General features: G+C 40.3%; 1 protein-coding gene across 6 annotated transcripts; it reads left to right on the forward strand.

The window, feature by feature from the left end:
* The first annotated feature begins 1050 nt into the window (after nucleotides 1-1050).
* SQOR (sulfide quinone oxidoreductase) lies at nucleotides 1051-19715 on the forward strand. 6 transcript variants are annotated; one of them, XM_049813410.1, is made up of 12 exons: nucleotides 1051-3895; nucleotides 9980-10178; nucleotides 11202-11320; nucleotides 11826-12077; nucleotides 12375-12545; nucleotides 13076-13129; nucleotides 14757-14951; nucleotides 15877-16086; nucleotides 16596-16779; nucleotides 17661-17728; nucleotides 18680-18858; nucleotides 19258-19715. In XM_049813410.1, the coding sequence occupies exons 4-12, from the start codon at nucleotides 11844-11846 to the stop codon at nucleotides 19313-19315; spliced, it is 1353 nt and encodes a 450-aa protein (XP_049669367.1). In that variant the 5' UTR covers nucleotides 1051-3895; nucleotides 9980-10178; nucleotides 11202-11320; nucleotides 11826-11843; the 3' UTR covers nucleotides 19316-19715. The 6 variants fall into 6 exon arrangements, with proteins under 6 accessions (XP_049669367.1, XP_049669370.1, XP_049669372.1 ...); XM_049813413.1 differs by lacking the exon at nucleotides 11202-11320; XM_049813412.1 differs by lacking the exon at nucleotides 1051-3895 and having other exon boundaries at nucleotides 7454-10178.
* The last annotated feature ends 94 nt before the right edge of the window (nucleotides 19716-19809 follow it).

Consider the following 19809-nt stretch of genomic DNA (forward strand, 5'->3'; position numbering starts at 1 on the left):
CTTCATGTGAAATTGTTACCTGTACGAAAAACTACTACATTTTTTTCCTTAACAGATGATTCATTTGCACTTCGGGGTTATGTAAGAGAATTTTTGTTGTGCTGTCCTCACCCAAATTGATGATTATTAGTGTATACTGATGATAAATGTGGAATGGAGGTTGATATCCATTTCTCTGAATGTAAATGCTTTCTTGCAGTACTTGGTGTGAACTCCCATTCAAATGAATGTACATGTTGTCTAGACTGGTAAAAGAGCTTTAAACTGTTTGTTCCTACAGTCTAACAAACTAGTTATTTTATCTTTCTGTTATTTTTTAAGTAGTAATGTAAGTGGTATGTTTTGAATTAAGATGAAGGGTAAGCGATGTAAAGTTTTCCATAAAATATGTATGGTAAGGTATCAGAGGGGCACAGTCAATTTTACTTTTTCTTCCATTTTAGATGACTTACACAGTGTACACCTGCCTGGACTCTTCTGTATTGTAATTTTCTGAACTACTTTCCTGTTCTTAATATTTGTCATCCTTTTTCTGTGAAAGACATACTCTAATGAGTAATCATCCAACATGCAAGGTAAACTGGGATAATGTTTTGGGGCAAGGAGAACAAACTACTTGAAGTAGTCTGAAAAGACACTGAAATGCTGTTACTGAAGCAGTAATAGACTAAAACTTTCCACAGGTATTTTTCCTTTAAGTTGACTTGTGCCTGTTAATTGCAGGTGGATTGTTGACCTGTGCTGTGGTTTGTATGTATTTCTAAGAGAAATGTAAAGAATTTCCACAGTCCCATTTTTGGAGCAGAATGTACATAACTAGATTTTGTTTAAATATTTTATTTTGTAATGTAATCTCAAAATTAGATTCTGGGAATTTAAACAGTTATTATTAAAATATAGCATGAAACTAGATGCCTCAATATCCAAATTGGGATTAAATTCGTGTGGTATTTCTTGATTTACGTTCCCTCATCTAGAATCCAGTGTAGAGTTTCAAGTTGTGGCCTCTTTTTGTGAAAAACTGTGGGGGATTTTTTCCAAAGAACTGTGGGGTTTTTTTTTGTTTTGCTTCAAAAATCATGGCTACTTTTACTGAAAATACAGAATACCAAGCATAGAAATTGATGCTTTTGCAGTTGCATATTTCAGTGTTTCTTTGGAATAATTTCTGATCAAATGAATAAAAGCTTGCAGTGCTTGCTTGAGGAATCACATACACATATGTAAAAATGTAGTTATAACTTTTCCCATAAAATTGTAGTAAAATCTTGGTTTTGTATGAATAAGGAACCAATTTTACTAAATGACCTTTCTGTAATAAAGGGGAAAAAATGAATTAACATATATAGGGGGAAGTTTGGTCAGTTTATATAACTTTTTTTTTTAATTAATAAGCTCTTAACTTATTTCAGTCACAACTACAATTCATTATCTCCATAGGATGTTCTTCTTCCAAATACTCCTCTTGCATCTGAATGCATAAAAAGTAAATGCTGTGTTGGATTAATGATACTGGCATCTAAAGTTGTATGCTTGCATTAATATGCACAGCTAGAGTAATTCTATTACTGTATACGTTTAGTCTTGCTTGATTTTATAAAGAATTGCTGATCAAGTAGATAAATGTGGTAGCGTTAGACATTTTCTTACTGACTTTTTATTCCATCCACATGAGGAGGTGCAGCTAGCTGCATCTTTTTTAGAAATAGATAAAATGACAGCTTTAAAACAGTTGGGTTTTTTTACTGTTTCATACCTAGTGTACGCACTTGTTTTTAAACTGTCAAGTTATAGCAGCAGAAGTAAGATGCTTAACTGTGCAATAACTCTTTGAATTTTTATTTTGTAAGATTCTACAAATTTAGGAATTACCATTGCTAACTGGGGAATCTTGGTTTCCCATGCTTTTATCTTTGCTGCTGTTAACCTGGATGCTTAATTTGGGTTCCCCCACCTATAGCCATACAGCTTTATGTGAGCTGATTTTTAATCCAGTGAAATCTGGCTTTTTCACTAATAGTGGTAGTTTTGCCATGTTCATAAGACAAATATTTGTTTCCTTTTGCAAAATGGCTACTGAATTATTTTATCTTGTTTTATTCTGTGTGCTGTAACCTAAGTGATAATAGCATAAATAATAATGTAAAGGTTGTTTCTATAGCTATTCTGTTGGGATTCTAGCAGCTCAGAGAGTTCTCTGGCTGGTTTATTCCAAATTATGCTTTAGTAGACACTTCTGCTACCTACTGCTTGCTTTGCAACACTGCTGGCTGTTCTTTATTTTAATTCTGAGCTTGGCACTTTAATGCTTTACCTTGTAGGGGTCAAATTTTTTTAAGTCTCATTAAATCTGATGGTTATTTGATCTTTGTTGGATTAGTTGTATGAATAGAACTAAATTACTGCTAAAACCTTTGCAGGACTTGGAGTTAGTGATGTAAATCTCTAAGAATACAGACTATAGCAGCATAAATATTAATAAGGCTATTCATGCTAGGCAAAACAGTATGCACTAAGTTTCTTAGTAAGGAAGCATGTGAAGGTAGCAAAGATTATTTTATTTATTTATTTATTTTTAAATCAAAGTGTAAGCTTAAGTTGAAGTAAATAGTTGGTTTGGGCACAAATATTGCTGCTTTCCAGTAATTTGAAGTACACTTGTACTTACTTTACTTTTCTCAGTCCTTGGCAAAGTGATCTGTAGAAAAATGGGCACCAAAACTGGACAGTCACATCCCCACCATCACCAATTTATGTCTTCAAACCATCCCTTTGTGATACCAGCGCAGCCAGGAACTCTTATGGTGTGAGGAGTTTAGTTTTCTCAAATATTCTCTATGTAGGTGATCAAACTAAAACTGATGGAAAGAACAGCTCTGTATTGCTACCTGACAGTGTCACAACAGTGCTGGTGTGGAGAATTTTAACTCTTTTCCTCCAGGCAGTAACTGTTGGCAACTGCAGATCTGGGAGGTTATGATTAACTCAAGTCCATAATCATGAAGTGTTGTGTAGCTTTAAAGCACAGATGTTGGCCATACCTGGTAACTCAATATTTCCTTCTTGGTTTTGTTCCTGTCTATCTGTTTACGTCAGTGATGTCAAGCCACGTGGTTTAAGAAAGGAAATAGAACACCCTGCATGGCAACTGGAAAAGTTGCAACAAATTTATTAAGCTTTGACAAACTTGCAACTTGATGAAGCAGATAATTTAAAGTTTGATGAAGAATAATTTCAAAATTTGTACCTTTGCAAAGGCAGTAGTCTCTAAAGCAGTAATTCACAGAAGGAATTAATTTTGCACTGTCATTCACACCGAGATGTAAGACAAAAGATAAGGTTGATCTATTTTGTTTCATGTGTTGCAGTGAAAATACATCCCAGTGCTACTGTGAAAGCAGGACCATCTCTACATGTACTGGTCAGGAAAGCGCTGTATCTGTAAATTAGCAATAAACTTTATTGCCTTGATAAGCAAGACTTTTCTTCTGTCACCTGGAACTCATGTAAAGAGTAATATCCTCCCATGTAAATACAGCCTGCCAGAGTAATAACAGAACAGTTAATACGAACTCTTTGCCACCCCGCTACCTGAAACCAATTTTTCACCCCTTCAGCACTCAACTGAAGTTGCTAGTTTTCCAGTCTTTAAAATTGTGTAGAATTTTGGTAAATTATGCATGAGAATGTATTTCTTACTCTGTTTTGCTTCTACTTTTTTTTGCTTTTACTACTGCTTATTTTTTGTTAGCCCTACAGATGCTATGATTTAGAGGTGTGCCAGAAGAAGAATATCTCTAAGAAAAAATATCAAAGATGATGTGAGGAAATTACTGCTTTTCTTTTACATCACCCAGTGTTACTAGAATTCATTTGGGATTGTGCTCACTGTCAGGTAGGCACTTTCCACGGAAGAATAATCCCCATGCTGGAGAACTTGCACTCTAAGCATAGACAGACATGGAGATGTTGTCCTGTGGAGGGGTCAGTATAATTAACAGGCCAGGAGGTGCATGCTCTGGGCTTCCCAGGAAAGCCCAGTTGCCTGGTGAGCAGGGAGTGTTACCCATAGCTTCCACACAGCCACCCTGGGGTGCTGGTGGCTCTGAGGAGGTGTGCAACCAGGCAGCATGTGCCCAGCCCTCGCAGAGCAGCTTCCACCCTCTTGTCCTGCCTGGACTTTGCTGTTGCAGGAGGGTTAGGGAGCACTCTGCAGCTGCAGGAGGGCTCTGTGCTACAGGCAAGTAGTTTCTTCATGTTTGGTTTATGTGTTCTGTTTCGAAGTTAAGGTATTCATTTAAGTAATTTCTTTATTAAAATTGCAGACTGTAAGAAGTCTCTGGGGAAATATGCACAGGAGCATAAAGAAATTACTTTAATATTTGAAGACAATCCTAAGTATATATGTTTAAAAAAAAAAAGGCTGTTTCTTAGAACAAAAAAGCTGTACTTTGACTATACCAGGGCAGCTGGGAACAGGAAGTCAGGAAGCTCTTAGAAATTAGAAAAATGAGCAATCTGGGTGTTTTAAAACATGTGACTGTAAACTATGGTTTTTTTTCTCTTGAGAGAAGTCTCTCATTAACAAAGATGTCTAATCTCTGTGTTGTATTTTTAAAGACACTGATTGTGTCTTCTCCCAGTACGTTTTCTGTCCATGAAAATCTGTGAAAATGTAGGTGTTCAGCAGCTCTGAAAAATGAGCCTTTGCCTCTACATGGGAATGCACTGTTATCAGAGGTCATTTATTTATTATTAATTATTGATCTAGTAAGTGTTTGGGGGTTTTTAATTCAAATTTAATTATTTTGCTATTTTTCTGTCTATAGAAAAGGACCACTGGATTAAGGTTTAGGGTTGCTGCTTATAGGTAACCTGATAAAGTTCAGATATCGACGTATTGGTGGTCATTAGGTTACAGGTACTGTAGTTGTGATTTTGGTTTAGGTCAGCCTGAAGTGAGTGATCTATGCTAAGTGGATCTAGGTGGGACTTCTAGGCTGGTGCCAGCCAAATATGCAGCTGAGTTTAGATCAGGGGTTGGCAGGGGTCCAGATTTAGGATTGGAGTCAAAGTTTGTTTCAAAACTTACAGAAGCACATGTATTAGGGTTTTGTTTTCAGATGCACTCAGAAGTGAGAAAAGAGAAGGCATTCAACAAAAATTGGGAGGGAGGGTTTATTTATGTGACAGTGCTTTTGTGTAGAATGTTGTGCAGATCTTCTGTGGAACTACTATTAGACGTGCCAAGTCTTACGCAAGCAACAGGAAAAAATAGTTTGTTTTGGAGGCCTTTTGACTTTGGGCTTGCTTTCTTTTATGTTTACACATTTTAGCCTGGTGTAGCTGGTTCTACATAGCTGTGGAAAGCATTTACAGAAACCTGTATGGGACTACTAAATACTGAGAAGTTCCTCTGAAAGGGTAACTTGTATCCTGTCAAAATTAACGATATCTTTTGGCTAAACCTGCTTCTTTGTGTATTTTTTGTGAGAACAGTCACTTACTGTGGATTTTTACAAGCAGGCCAAATGAGTTGTTCTAATTCAGATGTTAAGTACTATGGCCTCATCTCCAGCAACCTCTGTACCTGGCAGGGAGCGTCTGCGAGAACAGAGGTAAATTGTCAGGCTTTATGATTATTGGCCTTCAGACATAAGCTGAGAAAAGCAACTGAAGCTTCTTTTCTATAAATAGAAGCTCAAAGTAACATAAAGCATAGGGCAAGTGGCACAGCAAGCTGAGAGTATTAGCCAGCTTGCCACTGGCTGGCCATGAGGAGTGGTAATCCACTTGAGCTGAACGAATGACAGCTGTGGAGCTGGGACAGAGAAACTGTTCTTGTTCAGAAGCGCAGGACATGATTGCAGTGTGCGTGCCTGGATGCGCCAGGGGACTGACACAGGTACTATTTTTTAGATGGGTACCCTGCAGAATGTTTTGTTCCCTTCTGCTTCTCAGTTGCATGCAGACAATGGAAGAGCCTTGTGGTATCTTCCCATTTAACTCCTGAATGCCTTTCCCCCGTTCTTTATAGCTTTCCATAGTTGCCTGTATATCAGCTGAGTAGTTTTGCCTGCGCAGAAGCTTTGTGCCAAGAGAGGAAGGTTGAGCCTGAGAAGGAAATGGCCTGACACATGGTTTGGAGCTGTTGGTTGCTTGATGCATACGAGTTGGCACAAGTAATTTTGTCTGTGTATGTTACTCTCAGTGCTGATCTTCGCATGACTTTTTTTGGCTTGACAAACATGGCTTAGTGGATTAACAGCTGTTATTACTCCACGCTGTCACCATGCCGTAAATCAAAAGGCCCTGTAAAGTTTTCGGGGAAAAACATTTTAAAGCTTGGCTCAGCAGCGGGCTGCAGTTAGCTGGATAGAAACAAGAGATGGCAGCCCTGCTCTCTGCTTCTACTTCAGCTGGAAGGATCCTCTTTCTCCATGCATGCAGGAGAGATGCACCCTGAGTTCAGCTTAGGACTGTAATAGTTTGACTTACCTTTGTTTATTAATATTTCATGTATTTTTTTTTAACCTGGTGGGATTCCAGGCTCAGGTCTGATTTTTGAGACAGCAAGCTGCAAGAGCAATTGGTTTGAAGATGGAAGGACATTTAGGGGGGGGGAAAGATGAACGCAAACCCGCAGGCAAAGTTGCTGTGATGCTGAAGTCTGCTCAGCTTTCCTTTGAGTGCTGGCAGCTGCGGTAATGGGTTTTGGATCTTGAAGTGAGATCAGATATCCGACTGAAAGTTGGCAGCACCGGCTGGCACGGCACCTCGCGGAGGCGCAGCGCCCAACAAGCTTCACGACCACCGGCTGCTGCGCACGGGCCGGGCCGGGCCGGGCCGGGCCCGCCTGCCCTCCGGCCGGACCGCGGCCTTTGCCCGCCGGCCGGCCAGCCAGTCAGCCAGCACCCGGCGCCGCCGAGCTCCGCCCCGCCGCTCCCGCTGACAGGACCCGGCGCTTATCGCGCACGGGGCGGCGGCGCGGTCCTTTTCCCCCGCCCTTCTCCTCAGCGCTCGGCGCAACAGGCAGGCAAGTGTGGGGGGCCGCAGCTCGGGGCCGGCCGGCCCGCCCGCCCGCCCGCCCTGGCGTGAGAGGGGAGGACGGGGAGCCGCCCTGACGCTCAGGGCCGAGGGGTCAGCCCAGCCGTGAGGGAGCGGAGGTCCCGGGTGCGCCCTGGCGAGCGGGGCAGCGGGAGCCGGCCGTGGCGTGAGGGAGCGGAGGGTCCCGAGTTCGCCCTGGCGAGCCGGGCCGAGGCCGCCCGAGGCGGGCGGGCCGAAGGCGGAGGCGGCCCTTGGCCCCGGGGCGGGAGGGCCCTGCCCGGCCATGCCCGGCGGGGCAGCCTGCGGGCTTCGGGCTCTGCGGTGGCAGCGGTGGCCTGGCTGAGCGCGGCTGAGGGAAGCACCCCTGCTTTGGGGTTTCCTGCAGGACGGGGTACCTCGGGCCTCGGGGATGGGCGAGGAGAAGCGGGGTGTAGCGGGGGCCTCGCGCGTCCTTTGCGGCACCCACAGCCGTTGCTGTTCAGAACTGGGGCGTCCCCGGCAGCAGCGGGCGCCGAGCTGCGCAGTACCTCACCTTGGGTGCGGAGCTGGGTCTACCGAAAGGCAGCACCTGCCAGGGCTGTGTTTGCCGCCCCTGGTGCCGCGGGGTGTCCGAGTCGGGCGACGGCCAGACCCGTGCGCCTCGACCCGTGGGCGGCTGGCTCGGAGGCCGGAGCAGTTTTGCTGTCGTGAGGTCAATAGGCACGGCGTGCAGGCTTTGCATCGGGGTGAAAAACTGCTGCCTGCCGTGTTTTAGCACACTGGAGCTGCCGAGTGTTTGTGTATGGGTGGAGTATTTGAACTGTTAATCCGTGGCCAACTGTTAAGAGGATAGTTGCAACGATCTTTACTCTTGCTAGTAAGACTTCTCCAACTTCATTTGTTCTAACTCCCTGCCATAGATTGTTCACAAACAGGCTCAGTGAAGTAGTCAGTCTTGGGAGCTAAGCGTACGATAGATACTCCAGAAAGGAAGAACGTGTAGTCGTCTGCAATGCCTCTGTGGCACGCTTAAGTTAAATGTTTCTTCTAGGCACTAGTTGTGCGTCTCAAGTCTTGTTTACTGGATGTGAATCTATAGACCCGACAAGAGAATGGCTTGTAGCTCTTGGTATTCTGCGTGTCTCCCTTGGGTCCAAGGATGTACCTGTTCTGTGATACCTCCTCTACGTGGGTAATACTGCAGAATTAATTGTGACTAAGTGCCTTCCATGTTAGATCAGCTGGTGGACCCAATAAGTGCATGTGAGAAGAGGTTGAATTTTGGTGCTTGTAATTAACCACTTTCTTGTGATTTGTCAGCATTGTATTTTTGTTGTCTGTGTATTTATTGCATAGAGGTTGATTTTAGTTACTTGTGGCCATTAATAAGTGGAGAACTGTAGCCAAAGATAACTTTTACACTTTTAGCCTGTTTATAGACTGGATGGTAGGTTATAGCAAAAAGTGTAATGAATGCAGTTAGGTGGATTTCAGCTGCTCTGGTTTGGGTTCTGCACAGAACTGGCTGAGGCACGCTTATTCTGTTGAATCTGCTATTTTCTTGGATAGAGATTGGAATTGGTTAGAATACACAAAAATATCAAATTGTAATGCATTGCCTAATTAGCCGATTTTCAGCAAGGTTCTTCTTTAAAGAAAAGTTTAAAAAAATAGTTGGTAACCAATTCATTTCCTCAGTGATGCTTGTAGAAACGTCACTTATTTGTTTTTTGTAAGTACAGCTTAATGAAGGCAGTTCTTTATGGTTTGTTTTCTCAATCTCTTAAGGGGATATAAGCCACTAACTCTGGAAAACAGTGTTTTCTATTTCCTTTTTTTTTTTTTAACTGAAAAGTCACTATTTTTATGTTTGTACTACCTTAACCTGCTTAATGGCATTCAAATGCTAAGTAATACTGAGCTCTCCTGGTCAGTCTTAACTGTTGATTTTTTAAAAGTGCATTTTCTTCAGTATTAAACAGACTTATTCTAAAAGCATGCAAACAAATAGCCTTACAGTAAAAGGGAAAAGAGATTTATGAATGGAGGTGTGCCAGTCACTGACTGTCTTCAAGCTAAGTCTGTTTAAAAAAAGTCTGTTTTTAAAAAAAGAGTTGGGGGGGTAGGCAGGGAAGCTTTGAAATGTTAGCTCTCCTGGTAGAAATGATATTTTTTGCGGACCTACCATGAGTCACATCACCCTGATTTTCATGTGGTGCTAGGTGAGTTGTGCTGCAGTAGCGTTACACAAGCTGCTGACACTGTAACAAACCACTGTCCTGAATGCATTTGTAGATTTTCCTCTCTTGGTAACAGAACTAGTTTTAAACAGCAGAACTGTCTCAGGCTAAGCGGAACGCTCACTGAGGTGGAGAAGTGTATTGTAGGCTTTACCTTTCTAGGCAGTGCTTTAAGACTTGTATACAAATCATTAGGCATGTGATTTCACACTACATAAGGCTAGTATCAACTGTTGTGTTTTGTTGTTCATAGTCTAAAGGATGATAGGTAAGTGTGCTGTGTGTTAAAATGGTCTTGTAAAAGCTTAAAATTTCAGCTCAGTTCAGGAGGCTAATTACAAATTTTCCCCTTTACCTTCATTTTTGTTCTGTAATTACCCCATTCCTTCATCTCCAGTGTCCAAAGTAGAGGGCTGATGTGTTGTTGACTGTCTCAGTCGTACCGCTGCTAACTTGAGAGTTTAATATGAAGAATTTTGCTGTTCTTTTTAAAACAGCTGTCTACAAATGACACTTCAGATTGTTCGTTTCTGTATACTTTGAAGCAACTTCAAAGCAACATAATACTGCATTCTCATCAGTTAGGCTGCTGTTAGTTAAGACGCATCTTGTGTGTGCTTATAAGCATGCTTACTTCAAAATCTGTTTTGTTAGAGGGGATAATTGTTCCTTAGTTAGCATTACAAAAATGAAGTCTTGTTCTCTTGGTCCAGACATGCTGTGTGTTGTCAACCAGTAGGCCGGTGTGCCTGTTCTGTGTGTTTAATAAAACCCAAAGCAATATCCTGCGTTCATGAACTTCCGGAAACAGGATGTCCCTCTTAAAACTGTTTCACAAACAGAAGTTGCAAAACTTACTCTTCACCATTAATCTCTCTCTGACTTGGAGAAAGCAGGACACATCTCCATCAGGTTACTTTTATTTCTAGGGCTAGAACAACTTCCTCCCCTTGCTTGAGTGGTCTTTCCACATCTTTAAATAACTGTCTGCACTAGACAGATGATAAACAGCCTTCTAAAGCGAAACTAAGTTATTTGAAACTAACTTATTCTAGAGTTGGGTGTTTTTATTTTGAATGGGGAAGGGGATGGGAAGAATATGTCTGCATCGTGGAAACTTCCTGTAAAACAAAATGATTGTTTCTACAGTGGACACCTCTGAGATTTTCCCTCTCTGTCCCAAATTAATTGTACTGTAGGGATTAATAATGGGACTTCATAAAGAATTTGGGGTATACAGCGATGAGGATAGCACATGAAGGTGCAGAATGAATCTCAATTGGAGTATTTTTGAAGCTGACCTTGGAAGATTTCTTTAAAATATTGAAGGTTTCTAGTTTAGTTTTCAAACTCCCGTCTGTAAATACCATAAAGGAGTTCTACCATTTTAAAGTGAAAAAGCTGGAGTTCTTGCCTGATGACTCAAGAAATTAAACAAAAGGGAGCAGGTATAGAACTCAGGAAAGTCTTGTCATAAGTTGCTGTTATAATGCTTACTCATTCTTTATTGGCAACATGGCAATAAGGAACTGAACTAAAATGAGTTTATACCTGTTTTATCATTGAAAAGCTAAAAACTGATATTCAGCATGTGCAAACAATGGATTTAAAACAGGAGAAGCTCTTGTTCACTCCAGCAGAGGGAGGGAAATGTGGGTTGGCCCTGACTGTCTTCTAGGTAACACAGTTGCATATCCAGTGCTACAGTTGTTGAGATATATCAGGCTTTAGGGTTCTGGCTCTTGCTTGTCAGCTGACAGGGTGCAGCTGTAGCAAGGATAAGTAGGTTTCTGACCTTTGTTTCCAGCTACTTTGCTGATGTAAAAGCCAAGAGGTGACCATGGATAGAGAACTAAGTGTTTTGGCTATACTCAAAGATCCCGCATCTAGGAAGATGTAAACTCTTGTTTCATGGAACTTTGTTTTCCTATCAAGCTTAGGGCTCACTACTTCTTCTGCAAGAATAGACTAATACACATGCCCTTGCTCAAAGCACCGTAGAGCTTGGCATGCTTACCCTAATGGCTTGCACCCCTGGGAGGCAGCAAGAAGGGGTATGTCTGATGTGTGCGTTTTGTGCTGGTACATCCTAACATTAAAATACAAATGTAATGATGTGTTTGGCTGACATATTACAGTTAGTGGAAAGGCACTCAGTATGTTCACACAACTACCTTATTCAGTATTTCAGTGATCTACAATGCCTAGCAAATTCTTGTTCCTTTTTGTGGCACTCCTTTCCAGGATTGTAGTATTATAGCTGGAGTTACAGAATATGCGTTGCCTGTGCTGTAGGATCAGATACATTTTCCTGCCACAATAACCAGAAAATGTTCTTATGTATTGTTAGAATTCATTTGGTTCTATGAAATTTCAGTTTCCTGGTGGAGGCCATGATATTACCCCCCCAAACTGATTATAGTGCATTTGTAAATTAGTGATTTAGCTGCAACAAAGGTTTAGTGTTGTAATTCTTGCCCTGAATACTCATCCAGGCATATAAATAAATATAAATTCTACATTCTGTAATTGTTACTGGTGCCTTTCCTTATCTTATAGCTTCCCACTTACTGAAAGATGTCAGCGATTGGAGTAGTGTCCTCCTGTTCCTGTCTCCGTAGTGGTGTACGGCTGCAGAAACGGGGAATGCAGAAGATGAGCTCCTTTGGCTTACACACAGCAGCCAGGTGTGCTGCCAAGGATTATTATGAAGTACTTGTGTTGGGTGGAGGTGCTGGTGGAATCACCATGAGTGCTCGGATGAAGAGGAAAGTAGGGGCAGGAAACGTGGCTGTTGTTGAGCCAAGTAAGGTAAGTCTTCCTTGACTGTAAAGCGTTGATTCTCACCCTTTTCCAACCCCATGTGTTTTTAAGTGTGGAGAGGAAGCTAACTAGCCATCTTTTAGAAGGCTTTGCAAGAAATTTGTTGCTCCATGATAGAGATGCATGCATCCCTCCAGCTTTGTCATGCAAAATTCTTATTTATACAGCTTCTTTTGTTAAGAATAATACAATGTTAAGAGCGCATTGCTTCCTATTTGGAGTGATGTGCTTTCATCTTAAAGTCCCTTTAAACAGTTCTTAAACATCCATTTGAATGTTTTTCAGACTCATTACTATCAGCCACTGTGGACCCTCGTTGGTGGTGGTGCAAAGCAGCTGGCAACTTCTGCGCGTCCAACAGGAAGTGTAATGCCTAAAGGTGTTGAGTGGATCAAATCTCGAGTTACAGCATTGGATCCAGATAAGAACTGCGTCTGGCTGGAGAATGATATTAAGGTAATAATGTAAAAAACAAACAAACAAAACAAAAGTTATTCTTATTAGTTTCTTATTCTATGTCATGAGTTGTCTGTCCACTTCCTGCAGATCGCCTTGGAAATGCCTATTGAGCAAGACCTTTCTTCAGCATCTAGGAGGCCAGGAAATTCCCCTAGTCTTATGAGAAGTACCTGATCCTAAAATCTGTTCCTAATAAAAAATTGTTGTAGATAACTAGGTTAGAATAACATCTACTTAAAATATCATTATCATAAGTCTTTTCCCTGTTTATAGTGAACTGAACACAAAAGATAGAATATCTTGCTCCAGACACTTGGTTTTATGTATAGCAAGGCTGTGTGTATAACTCATATAATGCAGTTAGCATTTTAACTATAGATTATTCTTAGAGCTTAACTTTTACGTTACTAATGCACCCTCCATGTACTTCCCTTGTGACTCTGTTGCTGTCAGTCAACTTAAATTTGCTTTGAGGTAATTTTGGGGTTTGGGTTTTGTCTAAAATACTTTTTTCCCTTACACAACAGGTATCTTACAAGTATCTGATAATTGCACTTGGGATTAGTCTGCATTATGAAAAGGTATTTGTTTTACAGTTATCATGTTTTTACTAGTTTTAATGGCATTACGTACCCTTGTGATTCACTAAGGTAAATGGCTTTTCAGTACACTTTTTTTACTGCAAGATATTGAACGCTAATACAAATTAAAGAGCCAGAAGACAGCCTAATGACTTTATTCCTTCCACAGATCTCTATATAATAACCCAAATTACCCTTGGGAAGGTCTTGTAAGACAGCTCTGTTCCATCTCTGTGGCAGTATCAGAAGATGGGGCAGCAAGTTAAATCCAGAACTTAAAGGCAGTCTGTAATAACGAAATAATAAGGTATGCTGACTGTAGTCCAGAGCATCTCTAATGTAAACAGAAGTGAGGAATACACAGCAGTCAGTAAAATCTGTCCTGAAGAATTAATTTGACCCACCCTCACCTTTCTTAAAGGATGCACTTCAAAAGGAACCAGCTGGGTTACCATGCTTGTGCTTAAACAGGCCCTGGGGCCCTTCCTATCTATTAGGCTTCCTGTACACTTTATATGGTGGTGCTCAGAGGAAAATGTTAATACTATTTTATGGCACAAGAATGACCCTAGTGATACATAGGAGGAGGAAAACACAAAGGCAAGATGTTTGATTTGGTTCTTGTGGTTTTAACCTGACCTGTATATGATGTAGTAGTACCTGATAATATATTTGAGTATCTCTTTGAAAAGCTTCCAAGGTATCTGGAAAGCAAGAACTCATCTTAGTTAACTATAGTCACACCAGATAAACTCTGGTGATTAGGTCTGTGGAATGAAGAGTTGCATTGTGTTCAGTGACCCTCTCAGTCTTCATATATCTCTCTTCAGTACAACCTGATAAAACTAAATTCAGTATTCAGTAGGTAGAAGCCATGTGATACAGTTAATCACTATTACTCTGTAGTGAATAAAATTCATAGTAACAGATTCATATGGCTTTAAAATGAAAGTGGCCAGTTTGAAAAGAGGGATGGTTTCTCTTACTTGTCTTCACCAACAGTATACTTCCCGGTGTGGACTGTAATATCCCAAACACATTGCAGTGCATGTAACATGAGTCTGTTTTCTCACAGAACTTCTGCAATCCATTATTCTGAAATAGGGACAACTCCCTTTCTCAAAAGCAGATGCTCAGGCGTAGTAGGAGTAGTAGGGAAATAATTATTGGAGACAGTTGAGTTAAAACAACCCTAGGAAGTACAGGTATCTGTAATCCAACTACTGAAGAGTTTCATTCAGCTTATAAATGTTCATAACACCTTTTTTCTTCTTTTTTAACATGATTTTTACTTATGATGATGTGGCAGTGACTTTATATATTCTTACCCTGAATTTCATGCACTAGTCTACAAAAACTTGGATCTAGGTCTGCACTGAACACTTATGTGACAGATGTTGCAGACCAGAGTCATTTCAGTAAATGTTACATCTACTAAATCATCTACTGAATTCTAATGGAAATATGTTTGATTGCTAGGCTTATTTTCAAAAATGCCAACTAGCAAGTACGTATGGGCTTTCTTTTTGCTAGAGTCTTCTTAAATAGCTATTTTTCAAGTCTACATTTAATACTTGGTGATGATGACAAAATTTTTGCCATCTGTACTTTAATTTCATTTTCTTAGATCAAAGGCTTGCCTGAGGGTTTTCATCACCCTAAAATAGGTTCCAATTATTCAGTTCATACGGTAGAGAAAACATGGAAAGCTTTACAAGATTTCAACGAAGGAAATGCTATCTTCACTTTTCCCAATACACCAGTGAAGTGTGCAGGGGCTCCTCAGAAGATCATGTATTTATCAGAGGCCTACTGGAGAAAAGTAAGTATTCTACTCTGTCTGCCAGTGCTTGTTCCCACAGTTGGAAGGAAGGCTTGTTCTGAGGCGTTCATATTCTCTTTAAAACAAACAAAAACCACACGAGAGGAATGTGACTCAGGATTATTAAATTAAAGTGACCGAGTTGCTTTTTCTATTATTAATATATAATAAGTGAAGCTAACTGAATTGTACATAAATATTTAGCATATATTCAATACTGGAGAAACTTGTAGAATTCAGAATCCTTAAGGAAACAACTGCTTACCCTGCTTCTGGTGAGCTACAGATCCAACTGTTCTCAGCCTAATTTATAAGTTTAGGTGGTATGCTAAAATAACACTGGCTGGAATTAAGTGATTCTTGTTGCTTTAAGTACTTAATACCTGTTGCCATTTGTCTTTCTGCTAGTCTGGAAAGTGCCTATGCTTCCCCCTTGTGGTGCACTTTCTCGGCACGAGGAGGAGTCTCAGCCAGGCTGTTAAAGCAAGCTTAGTGGAAACAAAAGACAACTTCAAGTGGAAGTGTCAGGCTTCATATATGTTTAAGTATCATGAGCTATCTACTAGGCCAGTATCTGAATAATGCATAGAAGTGAGGGTTTCGGAAAGCTATATAATGCTAAGCTGCTATAAGTGCTTAACCTGCATACAGCAGTTCCTCAGTAAATTGCAGCCACCTCTTCTCACTAGCAATTTGTGTGGGGTGTCTTCAGTACCTCACTCAGAAAGGGCAAAGATTATCTTGTCTAGCATCTAACATGGTGTGAAATAGCTGTATGTCAAGAGTTCTAGTGTTAATACTTCATTAATAGTTGAACTGCATTAATAGTTCTATCAACTCTTCAGTAGTGCAGCCTAGTTCTCTTGTCTCTGCTAGCTTGTCACAGTTTCTTACTAGAAAAGACTAATTTGATCTCTCTGCGCAGACAGGAAAACGTTCCAAAGCAAACATAATGTTCAACACTTCACTTGGTGTCATTTTTGGTGTTAAGAAGTATGCTGATGCATTGCTTGAAATAATAAAGGAAAGGAATATTACTGTTAACTATAAGCGCAACCTTGTAGAAGTTCGAGCAGACAAGCAGGAAGCTGTGTTTGAAAACTTGGACAAACCTGGAGTGACTGAAGTTCATCAGGTCAGGAGCTTTCAGACCTCTAGTTTGGTTTTATTTCTTTTCCTCATATACTGTAACATAACTGCCACACGACAATAACATAATGTTTGCTTCGTTGTATACTGCCGTTTCCTCCTGAGAGTACCACCTCTAACTTTAGCAGAAGGTTAAAAAGTTTGAAACTAAGGTGGAGAGAAGGAAAAAAGTATTTCATAAACCATGCCTAGAGTCCTGTATGCCTGGGTAGTGTAATTTGGGAATGTCTCCGATGTACACGGAGGAAGGCAAATTGCTTTTATGCCAGTCTAAATGGAGGTATCTGATAAGGTTCATGTTAATAGAAGGATGCACTTCAAATTTGAGAGCAAGTTTTCATTCTATATACTTGTTTCTGTTTCATTTTGGTTTTTTTTAAACACAACCACCAAACCAAGAAAACCCCTCTCCACACTGTGCTTGTTGCCTTATATCAACACAGGTATGACTTGCTCTGATAAACTAGCCATTGAGTGTCTTTTCTTTCTGTCTAGTATGAAATGCTTCATGTCACACCCCCAATGGGGCCACCTGATGTACTCATCAACAGTCCTGTCTCGGATGAAGTGGGCTGGGTGGATGTAGATAAGGAAACTCTACAACACAAAAAGTATCCTAATGTATTTGGTATTGGAGACTGCACCAATCTTCCAACATCAAAAACTGCTGCAGCCGTAGGTAAACTTGCACGTGTGTGTTTGTGTGTGTAATGAAAAGTTCAAGAGTGACAGTAAGCTTCTTGTTTAGTTTGTTACTTCTGAGGTCTTGACTTCAATTATTTCCAGCTTTCAAAAAGATGCAAGTCTCCTGGGCCAACTAATTAGCTACAGACCATGCTGATGCCATTAACTCACAGCTCTCTTGTTCCAAATGCCTCACAGATGAACTAATGCCATTTTCTGTGTTCACAGAATACCATAAAATGAGTGTAATACTCTTGCATTCCGTCATCATTCAGTAACAAAACTTTCTGCTCTATCTCAGCAGCTCATGCGTATGTGTCAGCTAACTGATAAGTCACTGCTGAAGGATTGCACGTTCTGTACTTGTAGGCATAGGGTCCAATATAAAAACACTTTAGGCATATGGTCTCACAACTGAAAAAAAAAGCAACTAAGAGTGTGGAAAAAAAGGCTGTACAGTATGTTATTGGCGTAACTTGAAGAATGGTATAGTCAACTGTTCAGCAAATGAGTCTAGAATACTTTCCTTACAGCACTCAAAATGAAACAAAACTTCACTGTCCTAGAATCTTAGTCTTTGGGAAGACTGAGCAAGTATAATTTAGGATAGGAGAGTGGGCATAAGCTAAAAACATACAGCTCAAGTTTCATTAAGCTTTAGCATTTTGGAAACAGTGAGGCTAAAGCATTATTCCAATTTTTTTTTTTTTTTTTTCTTAGCTGGGACTGTAAACTTCCCAAACTGATTTGACATTGTAACTTCAATTACAGCTGAATTGTCCAACAAAATGCCTAGCTACTAGTGTTTGCTCTAGTGATGACAATAATTGCTGCCTGAAACAAAGCCTTAATACACTTTTTTCTTTTTTTATGTAGCTGCCCAGTCTGGAGTGCTTGATAAAACTATTTCCCTGGTAATGAAGAACCAGTTGCCAACTAAAAAGGTACCTACAGATCTTACCGTAGGGAAAAGTTACCTTGAATGTTTTCTGCATCGTTATGCAGGATATCTTGCAAGCAGCTAAACCGTGTGAACTGGAAGGCAGGAAGGGCTTTGCATCAGCAGTTGGGGTGCTAAGTGGCTAAATACTGTATACCATGATAGTAATTTCGTTGCACAATTCATATTCTCGATACTGCCATTAAAAATACTATCTATTTAATTCCCTGACTTCTGAGTTGAAATAAGTTTAAAGGCTGATGAGTCTGGGTTCTTCACTAATGCAGGTGACTTATTTACAGTAAAACCATTGACTAGTATAATCCCTACTCCAGGAAAACCCCTGCCAACTTGATAGACCTGTACAATGTTAAACATGCCGCCTCTGTACAGAACACAATCTTTTAAGAAGTTAAATCGAAGGTTTTGTAGTACAGATGTTAAGCCTACAGCTACATTCAAATTTCTCTTTGGGACTTGGCTTTCATTTTACATATGCCTTCTGAATTAATATTCCTTGGGCTACTACCCTGAGTATCATCATCCATACTGCTGCAATCCTCTGGAAATTCTCACAACTAGATTCAAGATCCCATTTATATACTGACTGTTAAAGCCAGCACCAGCTCTCATCCTTATCTACTGATCACCTATTCTGCTGGTTACAATAATAACCAGCAATTAATTACACAAAGCCCTATTGTTCTAGGTTAGTTCTAATTTAAGCATTGTTAACCAAATCTACAGTCTGTTTGAAATAAAATGGCTTAGTATTATGGTTATTAAACCATCGTAATTGGCTTAGCAGCCTTCCACACTCCCTGGTATTAATGCTATAAACACAGAAACCTCCCAGTAACTTCTTTTGAAACATGAATATTAACAATATGGCTTGTAATACCTCAGCATTTACACCTTATTCAGATTAATGAAAAGGGGGTATTCTTCATTGCAGTATGATGGATATACTTCCTGCCCGCTAGTAACAGGCTACAACAAGGTGATTCTGGCAGAATTTGACTACAATGCTCAGCCTTTGGAGACCTTTCCCATTGACCAGAGCAAGGAGAGAGTAACCATGTACCATATGAAAGCTGATATGATGCCTTTTCTCTATTGGAACGCACTACTTAAGTAAGTATTTAAATTCTGAGCAGGCAGAGCTGCTGTGATCATTCAGAAAAAAAGCCAGGTTGAGACACCTGTTCTGGCTTAGTTCCTTAAAATGAGTAGGAGCAAATGAAGCACATCCTTAGTCATGACTAAGACCTGGACTTTCTGAGGATTTGGAGCACTTTGCTATTAACAGGGGTTCATTTGTTCAACCAGAATAGGGTTGAATTGCACAGAAGAGCAGCCCTTGCCCTACTGAAAACCTTACTGAAGGAAAGATGATTTTCCAGAACAAACCCCTAACATTCATCTCTTAGCAAGTATGGTCTCTTATGGGAGTAAGGCAAAAACACTTCCCCTAAACCCTACTTTAGTAGTACATACAGAAAACTTGATGCAACAACTTCTTTCCATTTCTAGGGGATACTGGGGAGGACCAGCTCCTGTCAGGAAGATAATGCATCTGGGCTTGAAGTAATTACTAGTTCTCAGTGTTGGTCAAACCCTTTTGAAGAAAAAGGACTGGTCTCACGATGTGTATCTTCCCTCTTGGACCACATCGTACTGATTTTTTTTTAATCAAGCTTTTCTTCTAAATTCACTTTTATTTTTTATGAGTGATTAAGCCTTCATATGCTCTTTCAGTGCTCTTCTATGTAAACCAAGGCCTTAAACTACTTCTGAACATACACAGGAGTTTGAATTTGCATTGAGCTACAGAACACTACCGAAATCTTCTACAAAAATCCGTAATTTCAAAGCTGTTGTATATGTAAAATTTTCTCCCCGACTCTAAACAGAATTGTCTACATCCACAATCAATGCGTGCACTGGATCTAACAGAATAATTGAATGCTAGTAAAATGGCCTGAAAAGCTCCTATTGTTCTCTCATTTTTTGAAAAGCAAAATCAATCCTAATTTCTGCATCAAGAAGCATACTTACTGCCTAATTAGATTATAGAAATTCAAG

The sequence above is a fragment of the Accipiter gentilis genome, chromosome 10 (assembly GCF_929443795.1).
Source record: "Accipiter gentilis chromosome 10, bAccGen1.1, whole genome shotgun sequence".
Taxonomy (NCBI): Eukaryota; Metazoa; Chordata; class Aves; order Accipitriformes; family Accipitridae; genus Astur; species Astur gentilis.